This window comes from Sapajus apella, unplaced genomic scaffold (assembly GCF_009761245.1).
Source record: "Sapajus apella isolate SASKATOON/1434 unplaced genomic scaffold, GSC_monkey_1.0 scaffold12, whole genome shotgun sequence".
Classification (NCBI taxonomy): domain Eukaryota; kingdom Metazoa; phylum Chordata; class Mammalia; order Primates; family Cebidae; genus Sapajus; species Sapajus apella.
The window spans coordinates 9,998,626-10,014,615 of NW_022436952.1; the positions used below are offsets into that span (position 1 = coordinate 9,998,626).

The window sequence follows — 15,990 nt, forward strand, 5'->3', positions numbered from 1 at the left end:
TCTTTTCAGAACATTAGGTGGGAAAAGGCAACATTAACAAAATAAAAAAAAAATCGCCTTACTGAATAGTCACTGGGTTTGCTGTATGAGAAAAACAGATATTAGGCTGAATGGCTTATTTCAACATTATCTGCAGTTTGGATATTGGCCCTAGTATATTACAGAGCAAGGAACTCAACATCTAACTTTTTAAAATGTTAAACATATGACATACTGGAAAGAGATGGCTTACTTTAGTTATTCTTAATCTTTCATGCAACATTAATAAAGTTGTATCTCTATGACATTAAATCTTCATTAGAAAAGTAAGTCTGAGAGTTGCTCAGATGTTTAATTGTTTACACTGCATAGACTTCCCAAATTGCATTATTTATCCCAGTTTCTCAGTTTTAATCCAGTTCTTTTGTTTCAGAAACCAAGCTTTGAAGAAAAGAAGCATTTTCTTACGTCCTTCTAACAGAATCTACTCTATTTCTTTTCTGAGGTAGTGAATAAATTATTAATTTTTATTTTAATTTTCCAACCAAAGATAGCTGGCTTATAGGCAATAATATCCCTTTAATAATATTAAAAGTCTCTAAAGTTCGCAGAGAACAACTTTGTGAGTTGATTCAAATAGGCTTACAAAGAGTAGATCAACCAATTTCAGGACCAACTTGGGGAGAATGCACAACCGATACTAGCTTTTTAAAATCAACATCAAAACCTTATCTTGGGTGTGTGTGACTGTTTCTCCCGTGGTCCAGGAGATCTACCAGTCTTGTGTTTTTAACTAATGTAAAACCATTTGTCTTAGGCTGCTTGACAAGTGAAGCTAGCTGGAAAGAAGTCTGTAAAACTTAGGTCATGGGTTTTTCTTTTCTCTCCCATGTTTAGATAGATGGTAAGAGAGCTGAGCTGCAAGCAGTGTTATGTGAATAGCATATTTTGTTGCCTATGTTTAAGAGGCTGGTTGTTTTATAAAATGCCTGTTAGTTTTGTTTGTTTTTTGAGACTGAATCTCACTCTGTCACCCAGGCTGGAGTGCAGTGGCACAATCTTGGCTCACTGCAACCTCTTCCTCCCTGGTTCAAATGATTCTGCTGCCTCAACCTCTCCAGTAGCTGGGACTGCAGGTGTGCAACACCACGCCCAGCTAATTTTTGTATTTTTTCAGTAGAGACAGGGTTTCACCATATTGGTCAGGCTGGTCTCAAACTCCTAACCTGGTGATCTGCCTGCCTTCCTCGGCCTCCCAAAGTGCTGGGATTACAGGAGTGAGCCACTACGCCCAGCCAAATGCCTGTTAGTTTTATCTGTGGGATTACGTAACCAGAAAACTAAAGTGGTATGATGTGATGGATATTGAACTCATGAGATTCCTGGAGAGCAGTCTCTCTTCTAGGAATTCATCTGCCTATAAATTAATTAAACATCTTAAGTTAGTCCTTCCATATTTTTAATAAAAATTATACTCAGTTCTGGGATAACCTAAATTTTCTCTAAGTATTGTCACTAAAATTGTACAACTGTCAATCTTTCTGTGTTTAGTTAAAATGTTCTGTGAAAGGGGAGAACCAATTCCACCCATACAGAAGGCACAGGTTCCTTGGTCATATGTACACAGAACAAGGAGAAAATAGGGAGGAAGGGAAAGGACAGGGAAAGAGACATAGGGAAAAGAGAGAGAGAAGGTTGGAAATAAAGACTGGAGAGAAAAGAAAAGGCTAAGAGAGAAAAAGAGATTTAAAAAAGGAAGTATAAAGAAAAAATAGAAGTATAAAGAAATAAAGGAACATGATGCAGGAAAGAAGAGCAAAGTTTTTTCTAATACTCACCAGAGGAGTAAAGAATGAGAGAGAATTAGAGACACTTATATAATACAAAAGCCAACAACCAGGTGTTTCCTTGGGAGATTTGCCTAATAACTGCATTGATTTTCTGGATGATGTCAACAGGTGAGCATTACAAGGAACTGCCAAGACAGTGAGCGGCAATCCTCAGTCTAGATCTAAGCTCAGCAATGGTGCATGAGAACCTGGTAACCACAACAGAATGCCTCTGCGCTGAATCCATTTGCCAACTCAAAATACAGCATCTTAGTCTTTCACGTTTTGTTTCTGTTTCATCACTTTTCACTGCTACACACTGAAATCTTTCACTCTCTGCAAAAAGCTCTGCTCTGAGTACAAACACAATTACCTTGGTCTCATTTTTAAAATCTGTAATCAAAGTCCTCTTTTATAACATTCATTTTGTTCTGAATCCTTCATTCTGGCTACTCAGAGCACAAAATACCAAAGGAGAGAGTCTGTATCTAAAACTTTGAGGAATAATTTTGATAGTGGTTGAGAAGAAGACGATGCAAGTATCTTCCAATGCTAGTGCTTTAAAGAATGTTTTCCTTTAGGAGGATTTACATCCTAGTTAAATCCTCATTTCAGGGTGGCTGCAAGCAAATACATTCCACATATCCCATCTAACCACTGCTCATACAGAATCAAAGTACATACAGGTTGGAAGGGGGTTCACAGGTCAAGTCAAAGCTCTCATCTGATGTTTCAATGTGTTCTACAATTTCAAGTATCCCTGTGTGCCCATCAGAACTCTTTTTGTGCCAAGGGTCTCAATGAAACAGAAGGTCATTCAAAACTTTCACATAGCTTGAATTCCTACTTTGAAGTCTGGCCAAAGCTGCTTCCAAAGAGCAGGGCTAGTTCTCTCTACGTCTCAGCCCGCACAGAAAAGGTACAATTAAAAGTCAGCTGTAATGACTTCTTAAAATCTTTTCCTTTCCAATAGATGCATAGATTGACAGAGAAAATTGAATATGAAACATTTTGATTTTTCATTACTTTTTCTTCTTCTGGACTTTGTCAATGTCTTTTTTATTAGCTAATCTTACCATCAGCACTAGGGGAACTGATGGTAGTATTCCAGATACTGTCTTATCAGTGAAGGGTATTGCATGACAATGGCCTCACTTGTCATGGATGTAGAACCTATGTACTTTGTAATTAGGCTGAATTCATCTCTTGGCGTTTTTCCTGTGTTATTTACTCAACTAAGCACATTATCCATTAACTTCCTTTACTTTTTCACATGTAGTGTTCTTACAGAATATCTTGCCCAGGCTGAATCTGTGACATTTTATGTAAATATATGTTTGAGAGGAGAGTTTTACCTTTATGCCTACTGATTTTTAACCTTTTGGGTTGGAGGTACTAGCGAGGTGGCTCTGAATTCTTCTTCTGTCTTTAAAGAGTTGATACCACTTCACCTCTCAGTACCTATGCTATGAATTCTAACGCAAACATTAGTTTCTTTGACGGAGAAATTCAGTGGGAGTTGTGTTTTCTTGCTGACACCACCACCACCTGTGATGGTAGCTGACAACATGTTCTTCTCTGCCAGTCACTGGCTTGATAATTTGCATTACAACCTGCCTAATGAGTGCATTTTTTCATATAATTCTCTCCTCCACCACCTTGTGAAGAAGGTAGTATGATGACAGTCCTTTTAAAAATGAGGAAACCTAAGCTTAGAGAAGTTAAGCCAAATAAACCCTTTATTTGGTAATCAAAGATAATCCTGGTTCACTTTGAATCACCCAGCTCCTTCTCACATGTACCTGGGACAGTACTGCTAGGCAATGGCAATCTGAAATTCAAACCCAATTCTCACATCTGGTCATCCGTGGCCCTCTATTCTCTCCCAAATGGAGGTACACATCGTCTTACTTAACTTTCTTCCCCTAACCACAACTTTTGAAAGTGCTCCTCAGTTTTTGGAAACCTCAACTTGTTCTGGGCTTTATTCTCCGTGAAGCCACTTGCAAATCATTTCTCCTCTGGTCCTCCTTGGCCGTAAGCCCTTTCTCCTACATCTCTTACATGCCATTTAACAATATTATTTCTCATAAAATTCCCTGTGCAGCCACATCCCTATCTTTAGCCCATACCAGTTCCCTTTCTGATACTATCATTTGTAATTGTATTACCATAATCTTATTTTTAAGAGCTTCCCAATCCACTAGAGTCATCTTCCACGAGGCAATGAGACTACATCAATTTTAATCATGATATTTTAAAAAATCTGCCTTTTGAAGTATTCATATCCATGTCTGGCAACGCCTATTTTTTTTTTTTTTTACCTTGCTACCATTATTTCTAAGATAACACACCTGCTTTTTCCTAGAGTTACTGTCCATTCCACATCACTAAGCCTTTCCTTGTTGGTTAGAATTAAATTTAAATAAACAGACCCCTTGGTGTTTCAAGACAACTAGTGAGCTTTAAATGAGTAAGGATACTTAACCATGAAAATTTAACATCAGTCATCCAACAAAAATCAGCATGACTGCAACACATTTAGATGACAAAATTGATCTACCTTCTTCTTTCCATTTTCTTCACATGGAGTGAGACCATCTGATATTTAAAGATCCTCCTGCAACATACATATATGTCTACCTCCCTTTTCATGCTAGCTCATATCCTAGCACCTCCATAAAGTCTTGTTGGACCAACCCGACTTCTTATTCTCATTAAAACACTAATGCCAAGATGATTGATTTGCTAATTAATCACTTCTTAATATCTATTCCACTATTATCTCAAATAGTTATTTAAATTAGTTACTGCCATTTAACTTCTATGTATCTATATTTTCTCCCAAAACATATCGTAAATTTTTTGAAGGAACATAAAAGCCTCAAACATAAAAGGTTTCAGAACATAGCAATGTGGACATGTTGTGAATGGCAATGATTAAATATAGTCAACTAAATTTTGCCGTCAGGTTCACAGGAAAATTTAAAAACAGAGAAGTGATAAGATTTTAAATACCAACCTAATTCACATTTCTTTTTTTTTTTCAATTTATTTTAATAGTCATAAAAACACAATAACTGAAGATTAGTTTTGGTAACAGATTCTGTGAATATCAAAGTTATTTTCCATCATGGGGCTTCTCACATTTCCTCCACCTTGGATCATAGCAATTATTGGTGACTTCCACCTAAACGCTTTTCTTGGTAAGCAGGGGTACCCTTGGTTCAACTGAAATCAGCCAGCACTGTCATGATTAACCCCACGGATATAAAATGAAAATATGAGAGCATATTTATGATAAGGAGCTCTTAATCTAAGGGCTAATATCTATAGTATATTTGTCTTATTATTCCTTACAAGGAAAGCAATATTAATACTATAGGCCAAAGTTCAGATGCTAAAATAAATGTAAGTAAGGTGCTTAAGAATCAAATAAAGAGAGATTTCAGTTAGCTAAAGAGATCAAGAGGAGTTTAATGAAAGAGATATTATTGGAGTCACAGAGATTTAATAATAAAAAAGCAGGAGTTGGGACTCCTTTGGCAAGTGGGGTGAAGGGCATATTGTGCTCAAAGCACAGATCCCAGGAAAAGGTAAGAGAGACATTCAGTTTTTTTTTTTTTCCTTAAAGTTTCCACTCTCACTGGGAATAAAGGTATGTACAAAATACAGTATAAATGTCTCTGGAAAGGAGATTTGGGGCTGTCTTACAAGGGCTGTGAATGCCAGGCTGAAGCATTTATACCTTATTTATAGACAATTATGAGTTTTATTAGCTCATATTTATTTCATGGGAAATGTGGACATTTCCATGTAGGTACACCTACAGCTTTGTGTGGAAAGTCTTCCGATCGTCCATTTGGATCCAACTTTACCTTGCTTGGGGGCTTGGAGGCTGGCTTGCATGGACTGATTCAACAAGCACCTTTGGCTTCTGCCTTCTTTCCATCAGAGGGGAGGAAGGGAGTGCAGTTAGGGCCTTCTTCCCTATTCATCCCAGGGGTTGCCCTGAGCTGGTTGCTTCTCTCACTGAAGGTCAGGTGTTCCTCTCCATGGTTGGTTCTTTTGGTCTTCAGGTTCTGGTCATCACTCTCTCTCCTCAACCCTTCCAGACCTGTGGTGGTCATAAATGATCCATCTGTGAGGGATCCTCATGCAATGTTCCATGTCTCTTGCTGAGACTCTTCCTGATATAAGTCCCAGGTATCAAGAAACCAAAAGGAAACTGGTGACAACAGTAGTTTTAGCCTCCACTGGGCAAAATTTCAAAGAAACTTGAAGATAGGGGGAAAGGCTGCTTCTTTGAGATAATCCATGTAGGTCCATAGTCCACTGATGCCCAGTCTCTTCTCTTTTTTGCTTCTCTCTCTTTCTCCGTCTCTGTTTTTGAAGATGGGGTCTCATTATGTTGCTCAGGTCTTGAACTCCTAGCTTCACCTGATCCTTGCACTTTAGCCTCCTGAGTAGCTGGAATTACAGGTGCCAGCCACTGCACCTGTATATTACTTTCATATTCCTGACTGCCAATAGGCTGAGGTCAATTATTTCTACCACCTGCCTCCTCCCCAGAGGTTTCAAAATCCTCTACCCTCTGTATCGAGAACAGATTGTATTCCAAAAACTTGTACTGAATGTTGGTGAAAGTCTGTCAAGTTGTTAGGGAAATGAGAGATCACTTCACAACCATTAGGATGGCTATTTAAAAATAAATAAGTAACAACAACAAAAAAACCAAGTGTCTGTGAGGATATGGCAAGATTGGAATCCATGTGTTGCTGATGGAAATGTAAAATACTATAGCCACTGTGGAAAACAGTGTGACGGTCCTCAAAAAGTTAAACATAGAAACGCCCCAGTAATTCCACACCTTGCTATATGCCCAGAAAAACTGGAAGCAGGGGCTAAATAGTTGTTTACCAATTTTCATAGTAGCATTATTCACAATAATCAGAAGCTGGATGCAACCCAAATGTCTATCAACAGAAGAGACAAAATGTGGTATATACATGCAATGGAATATTATGTAGCCTTAAGAATGAATTAAACGGATACATGTTCCAACATGGATGGACCTTGAAACCATTATGTTTGGTGAAATAAGTCAGACATTAAAAGATAAATATTATATAATTCTACTTCTACGAGGTACTGAGAGCAGGCAAATTCATAGAAACAGAAAGTAGGCGGCACTGTTCACAATAGAGACTTGGAACCAACCAAAATGCCCATTAATGATAGACTGGATATAGAAAATATGGCACATATATACCGTGGAATACTACGCAGCCATAAAAAGGATGAGTTCATGCTCTTTGCAGGGACATGGATGAAGCTGGAAACCATCATTCTCAGCAAACTGACACAAGAACAGAAAACCAAACACTGCATGTTCTCACTCATAAGAGGGTGTTGAACAATGCAAACACATGGACACAGGGAGGGGAACATCACACACTGCAGCCTGTCAGAGGTGGGGGCTAGGGGATGGATAGAATTAGGAGAAATACCTAATGTAGATGATGGGGTGATGGATGCAACAAACCACCAAGGCACGTGTATACCTACGTAACCTGCACGTTCTGCACATGTACCCCAGAACTTAAAGTATAATTTAAAAAAAAGAGAGACAGAAAGTAGGACAAAGATTACCAAGGGGTAGTGGGACAGAAAATGGGGAGTTCTCGTTTACTGGGTACAGAGTTTCAAGTTGGGATGATAAAAAAGTTACAAAAATGCATAGTTGTGATGACTGCACAACAGCCTGAATGTGCTCAATGTCACTGAACCATACACTTTAAAATTGTAAAAGAAAAAGATGGCTGTCGAATGATCTGCAGCAGAGACCAAATACAGGATCCATATGAAGAACTACTGTAGTGTGGGACTCCTTGAAACGATGAGGTAAGACTGAGGGTGGAGAGGAACTTAGACTCCAGCACTGGACCGGATGTGTCATGAGCTGGCTTCCAAGGGTGCTGTCACAAATCTAAGCTACTATGAATCTGTGATTAGATTCATTTTGATTGTTTCCCTGTTGTACAGAAAAAGGTTGTTTCTGGCTATAATTTTATTAAAAAGCCAAAAAGTTTTAAAAAATAATGTGTTGATTTGTGGTTAGTAAACCACTAAAATCTTTATATTCACATCTATTATTTTAGTTTCCTTTTGGTACTGCAACAAAGTACCCCATAATTAGTGGTTTAAGTTAGCTTAAATTTATTATCTTACATTTGGGAAATTAGAAATCTCAAATCAGTTTTGCTGGGCTAAAATTAAGGTGTCAGTAGGGCTGCATTCTTTCTGGAAGCTGTTTCTGTTTCTTTGCCCTTTGCAGCTTCTAGAAGCCCCCTTGGCTCGTGGCCCTGTATCACTCCCATTTCTCCTCCCATCCTCACATCTCTGTTCTCTGATTCGGACTCTCCTGCCTCTCTGTCTTTTCCTTTTAAGGACTCTGTGATTACAAGGGGTTTACCTGGATAGTCCAGGGTAACCTTCCAGTTTTAAAATCCTATATTTAATCATATCTTCAGGATACCTTCTGTTATGTAGAGTGACACACTTACAAGTCCTGTGGATTAAGATGTGGACATCCTTGGGAGCGGGTATTCTTCTATGTACCACATTTATGAACTCCAAATATATTTTGATATGAAATGGAGAGAGAGGTTAGAACATAAGTGTTTTTCAGATTACCAAATGCAAGCCTGTGTTATCAAATCTAGAAACTTTAGAAAACAAAAAATAAAACAGTATTATCCTTCATCACAGTCTCTTTTTTATGCATATCTTGGACACTTTTTAAAACCACATTGGGATCATGAAGTGGATAATTTTAGATCCTACCTTTTACACTTAACACATGATAAGGAATTGTCATGTCATTAACTACTGAGGTGTCTATTGCATTAAATGAGTTAAAGGATGAGAAAAGATGGTGGAACTAATTTTTGGTTAAAATGGTAGAATCGGCAAGTGGGTTTTAGTCTCAGTTTAAATGTTTTTTCTCCTTTTAGATAGTTTAGATCAGCAGATAGGTTTCTATGTGCCATATTTCCTCCCCGAAAGCTAAACTCACAACCTTTCAATGCCCACCTATATCAAATGCTCAAAGTAAGTATCTGTATTCCAAAATAATTAAGTGAAGTTATTCATATTTTGCTGAGGAATTTTCTCATCCTATATTTCATTTACAAATTACTAAGAATCTCATTTATGTGACTAGTATACTAAAATTAAAACACAAAACACTGTGTACACGTACTTTGATCAGGGCAAAAAGACATGAACGATAAAAATTTTTGTGAAATTTTACAAGTTCAATGGCTAAAAAGGGTCTCAATCTTTAAAACAGTCAGTGAGGCTTAACTCAGTGTAAAACATCATTTATATCATAATCAAACTTCTTCATATATGGAGACTTTAAACAACCTGAAACCACAAAGAATTATCTCCCTATCCTCCTCCTGATTCTTGAGTTAATTTAATAGCTTTAATTAGAATGGATTAATTAGCTCCAACCAATTTGGCAATTGGAAGTTAAATTTAACAGGGTCAAAGGTTGGAGATTGGTTCCAAGGTAGGAATCTTTTATCTACATGCAACTCAGCCTTAAGGGCGTGCCATTTGTAAAAATACAATTACATATTTAATATCCCTTATGCAAAATGCTTGTGATCAGAAGTGTTTCAAATTTTATTCATTTTGCATATTTGCATTTATATATCTTGGGGATGGGACCCAAGTCTAAATAAAAAAATTCATGTATGTTTCAAATACGTTATGTCTTATGTACATAGCCTGAAGATTTTTATGTGCAATATTTTAAACAACTTTTTGCATGAAACACAGTTTGAACTGCATTTTGACTGCAACCTGTCGCATGAGGCTAAAAGGTGAAATAAATCTCATTTTTAAGTGAGAATGAATAATTTCTCTTACATTCAAGGCACAAGAAGTTTACTCCAGAGTAAAGAATAACTAACCTTCCTTGCTATTCTTGTACTGAGGTTGAATTTTAGCCTTAAACTATGGTAAATAAAGCCCTTGTTCCTTTTGAGTCCAATGTCAGGCCAAATATGTTAAAATAAACATAGTAACACAAGTCAGGGGTTTCCAGAGAGCTGCATCATGGTTTTGTGCATAAAATGCATTTAAACACCAGGAAGAATAATGCTTGTGGAAAAAATGTGACACAATACACATTGTTACTGGGGTGTATTTCACCTACTGACACCCAGCTGGTCTCACACTTCAAAATGTGGCATCTTGCCCAAATCCTACAAAACTTTCCCATCTTACAGGGTGATTTTCAAATCGATTATGTTGGGTATTTCTTTAAGTGAAAATGAAATTCAGAGCAGTGACCTGAATTCTCACTTTCAAAACAAGTCTCCAACTCATTAAACATCACCTTCAAAACATGATGGTGCAAACAGGATTTACCTACTGTCTATCAAATTAAGGCATTTCATTACCAAATAATTTATCCTACGATCGACTATATTTTATTTTCTACCTTTCACCAATGCAAAAGGAACCATCAGACAGTTCTCAGCTCTTCAAATCACCGACAACAAAAGTTGTGCCAGATATAAATATTTACATCGTGAAAAGTAAATGTTGCCAAGATTCCAAACTCCAATGCATTTGAAAATTGGTTTGGATCAGGTATACTTTACTGAATTGGAAAGATACGAAATCATCTGTTCAAAATAAAACCTCTAAAACATAAAAACCCCAAATCATAACTTGTTATTTAACACTAGACAATCTCCCAATCTCTTCTTTCCCAATAAATTTTAGGGAAAAGCTGTGTCCACATTTTTTTCTCTTTCACATCAACGTTTTTCCTTTAAGACATTCTGATGGAAAATAAAAATCATATATCCATTGTGTGTGTTAGCTTGACACATTTTTCATCTCAATCCCAATCTATACTTTATCTAAAAACCCTTCAAATTCTTGCCATAACTCTTAGGAAAAGGATTCAGCTCCCCAGCACGCCTCAGGATCTGCCCTCTGCTGTCCTCTCCAGCCTACCATCTTGCAAGCCCCTCTTCAGTCTCTGTGTTCAGCTTTGCTGGCTACCTTTCAGGTAATTTCTGCAACTCAGGCACCAAACCCCATTCTGTATCTTGGACTTTTCTCCCTCTGCTTTTCCTTTTGCTTAGAAGGCAATTATCCCCTACATCACCCTTTCCAAGAAAAAAGGATGACTGAATATTTCATCATAACTGCAACTTCTCTTTCTTAAATACTGACCAGCAAACGCATACGTTCATGACTTTAAATAATTCATCGCTTTAAAGAGAGGTGTACTTAGAAACCATGGCAAGTTCCTTGCAGGATTTATAAAAATAACACTGAAAATGGAACAATAATTAGGTTAGCTTAGTTTTATACGGAATTAGAGCAATAAACCAAATGACCTATATACAACCTTTCCACAAAATGCTTCTTAAGTCATATTTACAACCATACACAAATACTAGGTAACTAAATAGTGTTGACCACATGCAATGTCTTTTAAAACCTGCCTTTTGAGCTGAATCAGTCATTCACACCTTTTTGATGAGTCATTAGGGTGTGTGTGTTTGTTACAGTTACATTGTATGAGAAAATATATTTCAATATATCAGAAGGAGAAAAAAATTAACTTACAAACTTCATGGTATTTATGGTGAACAGACTGCACAAAGGAAGAGAGAACAGAGCCCAATCAGCCCAAACCCTAATGAATCAGCCGCTGGTATTAACAAAAGCTGTCAACAATTTTAACCTCAATTTTTTTGCGCACATGTTATTTTCCATATCTCTTGAGTTAGCAACAGTTTAATTACCTTCAAACACAATTTTCTGCATGTGCATTTTTTGTTTTACCCTTAACAACCTACTCAACAGTAAACGATAGCCAAGTAAACATGAACCAACAAGAGAAATGCTAAGATTCTAGTGATGAGAAAACCCAATGGGCACTATGCCCTTGCACAAATTAAGGAGGAGCTCATTATGGGGGGAGGAGAGTGAAGGAGGGATTTAGGTGTGAGAATCGCAAAGCCCAGCTCAGCATTTCTGTGCAGGAGCTAGGATTCTTAGCCAGCAAGATGCCCCTAGGAAGATTAATTATTGATTTTCTTATAAATCATCTAAGGTGATTTTTGTTTGTTTTTTTCCTCCCAAGGTGATAAACGTCTGATTTTACTTTTGTTAATTGGTTTTCCCACTTCACTGAGGTTAAAAGAAGGCCTAGTAAAGCAGTTTCTTAGAGGAAAGATTTTTCCAGCATGATAGGCAGGACTGGCCACTATGCTTTCTATTCTTTATGGGGGTACCAAGGTTGCCTGATAAGACCTCAGGCAACCTCCAGGAGGCACAGAGTAATCAGAAACACAAGAATTTGACTAGTTAGGGAGAAAAAGCGTAATGTAGACATATTTCTATCTAATAGCAGCAGGTCTGAAGTCTGTGGTATTCCTAGGTGGGAGGCAAATTCATCACAGAGACTGAAGAAGCCTTAAGGATCAGCTTTCAGAATCAAGATGGCCCCATCTTCAACTTTACCATGGAAGCAATATGGTGGCTTACCTTCCTGCCCCCTGTGTTGATGCGAAGAGGTGTCAGAAAGGGGTCAAAAATCATGTGACTGGTCTCTATGTTGACTGGCGACTGCCGTTTCCCCACTGAGCAAAGATTCCAAGCTGAGTTCACCAATCCCCAGAAAGAAGGAACTAGAAACAAAAAGAAATTATAGAATTAGCCCGAGTGGCAGGTTGGGGAAACAACATAAACAAACAGAGCTATGTACAAGAGCAGTAAAAATGGAAGAGAACCACCAAATGTTTCCACCCGTGGAGATCCTTGGGGGTTGCTATGGGATTTTCCCCGCCTGAATCTTGGTCCACTTCTCTAAGTCCTACCTTCATGATCTCATCATCAGATATCCTTGTTTGAGGCCCACTCATCCTTCAGTTTCTTTGTTGAAGACAGTCATCATTAACCCTTTAATGCTAACATCATTGTTGAGTCCACATCATCTTTGCAATATACCTGAGGTAGTCCAAATATTTAGCAATTCCCTTGAGTTGATGCTCTGCTTTTCCTATCTGACAAGACTCCTGTGAAAATCAACCTATTTAGAAGTTTTTCAAAGAAAGTGTCATTCCGTATACACAAAGTGTTTTTCTTTGGGTTGTCAAGACTAAACTGAGGGAGCGACTTGTTTTATGAGCCCGCCCCTGAATCAATGCCAGACAAGAGCTTAGCAACCTGACTTCATCTTTGTTTAGTTCAACACTGCGTCCTTAACCTAATGGACCAGAAGACAAAGACTTGGTGTTCATTTGATAGGCAGAAAAATGACACTGAGAGCTGAGCACAAATACCCAAAGGAAACCATCCACTCATTTTCAGTGTCACATTAAAACATCTATTAGAATAAATGTCTATGGCAATTTCCAGTTCTATTTCTCTTTAAGAACATTTTCGGGGCAAGGGTGGGGAGCCAGCCTACTAATTTTATGTCAGTGAAGACCAAAACTATACTTTCAGCCTTTACCTGCTCCTCTCAGTATTTCCATTGAGTCTCTGGATCCATGGATCCTTCAAATTCCCCCGGGGATGATATGGCCAATCATTCATCCACCCATAAGACTTGCCGTGAACTCCTATTTTGCATCATGCCCTAGATTAGGCTGAATCTCGAGGAAGGCAGATAAGCATAAGAACAACTAACACACTGGGGAGGGTCACTAGTGTTAGGTCGAGTGTGATATTAGCCAACCCTGCCATGATAGAGGGAGTCAGGGAGTGACTCCTGGAGGAGTTGAACCTATCAATCAAGTTAGCCTCCTTAAATGGACCTGCCCTCTCAAAACTCAGATTTAATTAAACTCAAATTGAATAAAGCCTTAACTTACAATAGCCATCATTCTGCCTATAGTATAGATGGAGAAAACTAAGGCTAAAGACGAGTTTGGCAGACACTTGCCAAAGATACTCAAATTCTAGGACTCTCTTCTTGTTACAGGCAACTGTAACAGGCGTGGGAGGAGAACTAAGAACAAGTTCCTTGGCAAACACTTCAACATCAACATAAGATGGGCCTCATTTTGAAAGATGACAAATATCTAATTTGGTTTCATCCATGCCAATAAGCCTCTGGTATTCCATTTCCTTTAGTTTAAGGCGTTTGAATGGGCTTTTTAGTCATTAATGACTTTCAAAATGGTAGCAATGGCCTGAGTTACAGAGGGAGAAAGAGGAGGAGGAGGAAGAGGAGAAACGAGAACATTGACACATGTGCATGTGCTTCATTGGCACTCTTATCGTTGCTTAAAAATATGTTATCACTGGCTGGGCGTGGTGGCTCACATCTGTAACCCCAGCACTTTGGGAGGCCAAGGTGGGAGAATCATGATGTCAGGAATTTGAGACCAGCCTGGACAACATGGTGAAACCCCTTCTCTATTAAAAATACAAAAAATTAGTTGGATGTGGTGGCAGGTGCCTCTAATCTCAGCTACTCAGGAGGCTGAGGCAGGAGAATTGCTGGAACCCAGGAGGCGGAGGTTGCAGTGAGCTGAGACTGTACCAGCCTGGGTGATAGTGCAAGACTCCATCTCAAAAGTATACACACATACATACGTTATCACTACAAGTTACTTAACACCTTTAGAAGGTACCATGTCCTAGCAAGACTACAATATTTAAGAAAATTTTTGCATTATGAATGTACTTACTTTATACGTATAAACTTGTCTTTTCCAAACTACTCTTTTTTTAAAAAACACTGACTTAATCTTGTATTTATTTATCCCTCAGTAATCTCAAATTTATTATGAAAATAAAGCCTTCATTAGGGCATTCTCCTAGCAATCTTTGTCAGTAATGCACACGCAAGTGGCAAATGTGAGGAAGCCAGGGATACACTCAGGGCACCTCCACAAGTGAGCTGAGAGGCCCTTGGTAAGTCACATCTCCCTTGGACCTGGGTCATTCTTCATGGTTCCTATGGTAGGCTGAATAATGACTCCCACAAATGATGTTTACATCCTGATCCTCAGAACCTGTGAATATGCTGTCTTGGGTGGTAAAGAGTATTTTAAGTTAAGGGTCTTGAGATGGAGAAATTATTCAGGATTATCTGGGTTGGCCCAGTGTAATCACAAAAAGTCCATATAAGAGAAAGGTAGGAGGGTCAGAGATATAAAGATCTATGGATGGAAACAGAGGTCAGTCAGGAGAGAACATAGTACTGTGTTGGTTTGAAGATGGAGGAAGGGGACATGAACCAAGGAATGCAGGTGGCCTCTAGAAGCTGGAAGAGGCAAGGCAATGCATTCTTCACTTAGAGCCTCCTTGCTGTAAGGAATACAGGCCTGCTGACACCATGATTTTTAACCCCTTGAGAATCTTTTACTTTTGACCTTCAGAAACAGAAGATAATAAATGTGTGCTGTCATAAGCCAGACAGTTGTGATCGTTTGTTGTAACAGTAATACAAAAGTAATACAGCAGCCCTTTACCTTTAAAACTCTGAGACAATAACCTCTTTGACAATCAAGACATCTATGATGCTTGCAGGGCTCTCCCTAGAAGGCAGCTGCATGATAAAAGTAGTTACAGCTGGTGCACACTGCATGTCATCTACTCCCATGAAAAGCATTAACAAAAATAATTCCAAGCCCATAAATGGATTATAAGACTGCTATTATGTGGCAACATGGGTGGGCAGCTGCTGCTGTACGTTACTAATAAACGTCATGCCCAAAAAGCACCCCCACAAAAACAAAAACAGCAAAAGCTTTATGAGAACATCTGCCTTCTCTTTTATTGGGCATGGAATTCTTTATGACAAACAGTTTCAGGGTTTTATATTCCCACTTCACTATCGAAGCCCGAGTCTCTGATGCTAATCACCTGCTCAGCCAATCGAGGAACAACCGAGAAACAATCTCACCCGCTCAGCTGTGTCCCTCATTGCTCCAGTCCTGAAGGGGTATCTAAGTTTATTTACCCCTGAATTGATGATTTTAAATCAGCTATGAATTAATAGCTCTTCAGAAATAGAAGCCACCTTACAGATCATCTGACTTAAATGCATGACATGGATTTAAGGCCTTAGAGGCAGGGAGTAAAGTCCTCCACTCTTGGTCACACAGCCAGGTAGAGGTGAGAAAGG

At 38.5% G+C, this 15,990-nt stretch overlaps 1 protein-coding gene across 2 annotated transcripts in view; it reads right to left on the bottom strand.

The window, feature by feature from the left end:
- CA10 (carbonic anhydrase 10) overlaps positions 1-15,990 on the bottom strand; it is a 536,417-nt gene that overhangs the window by 289,304 nt on the left and 231,123 nt on the right. For both annotated transcript variants that reach the window (XM_032280090.1, XM_032280089.1), the window contains exon 4: positions 12,396-12,538. In XM_032280090.1, coding sequence (XP_032135981.1) covers positions 12,396-12,538 — 143 coding nt within the window. The remainder of the gene's footprint in view (positions 1-12,395; positions 12,539-15,990) is intronic.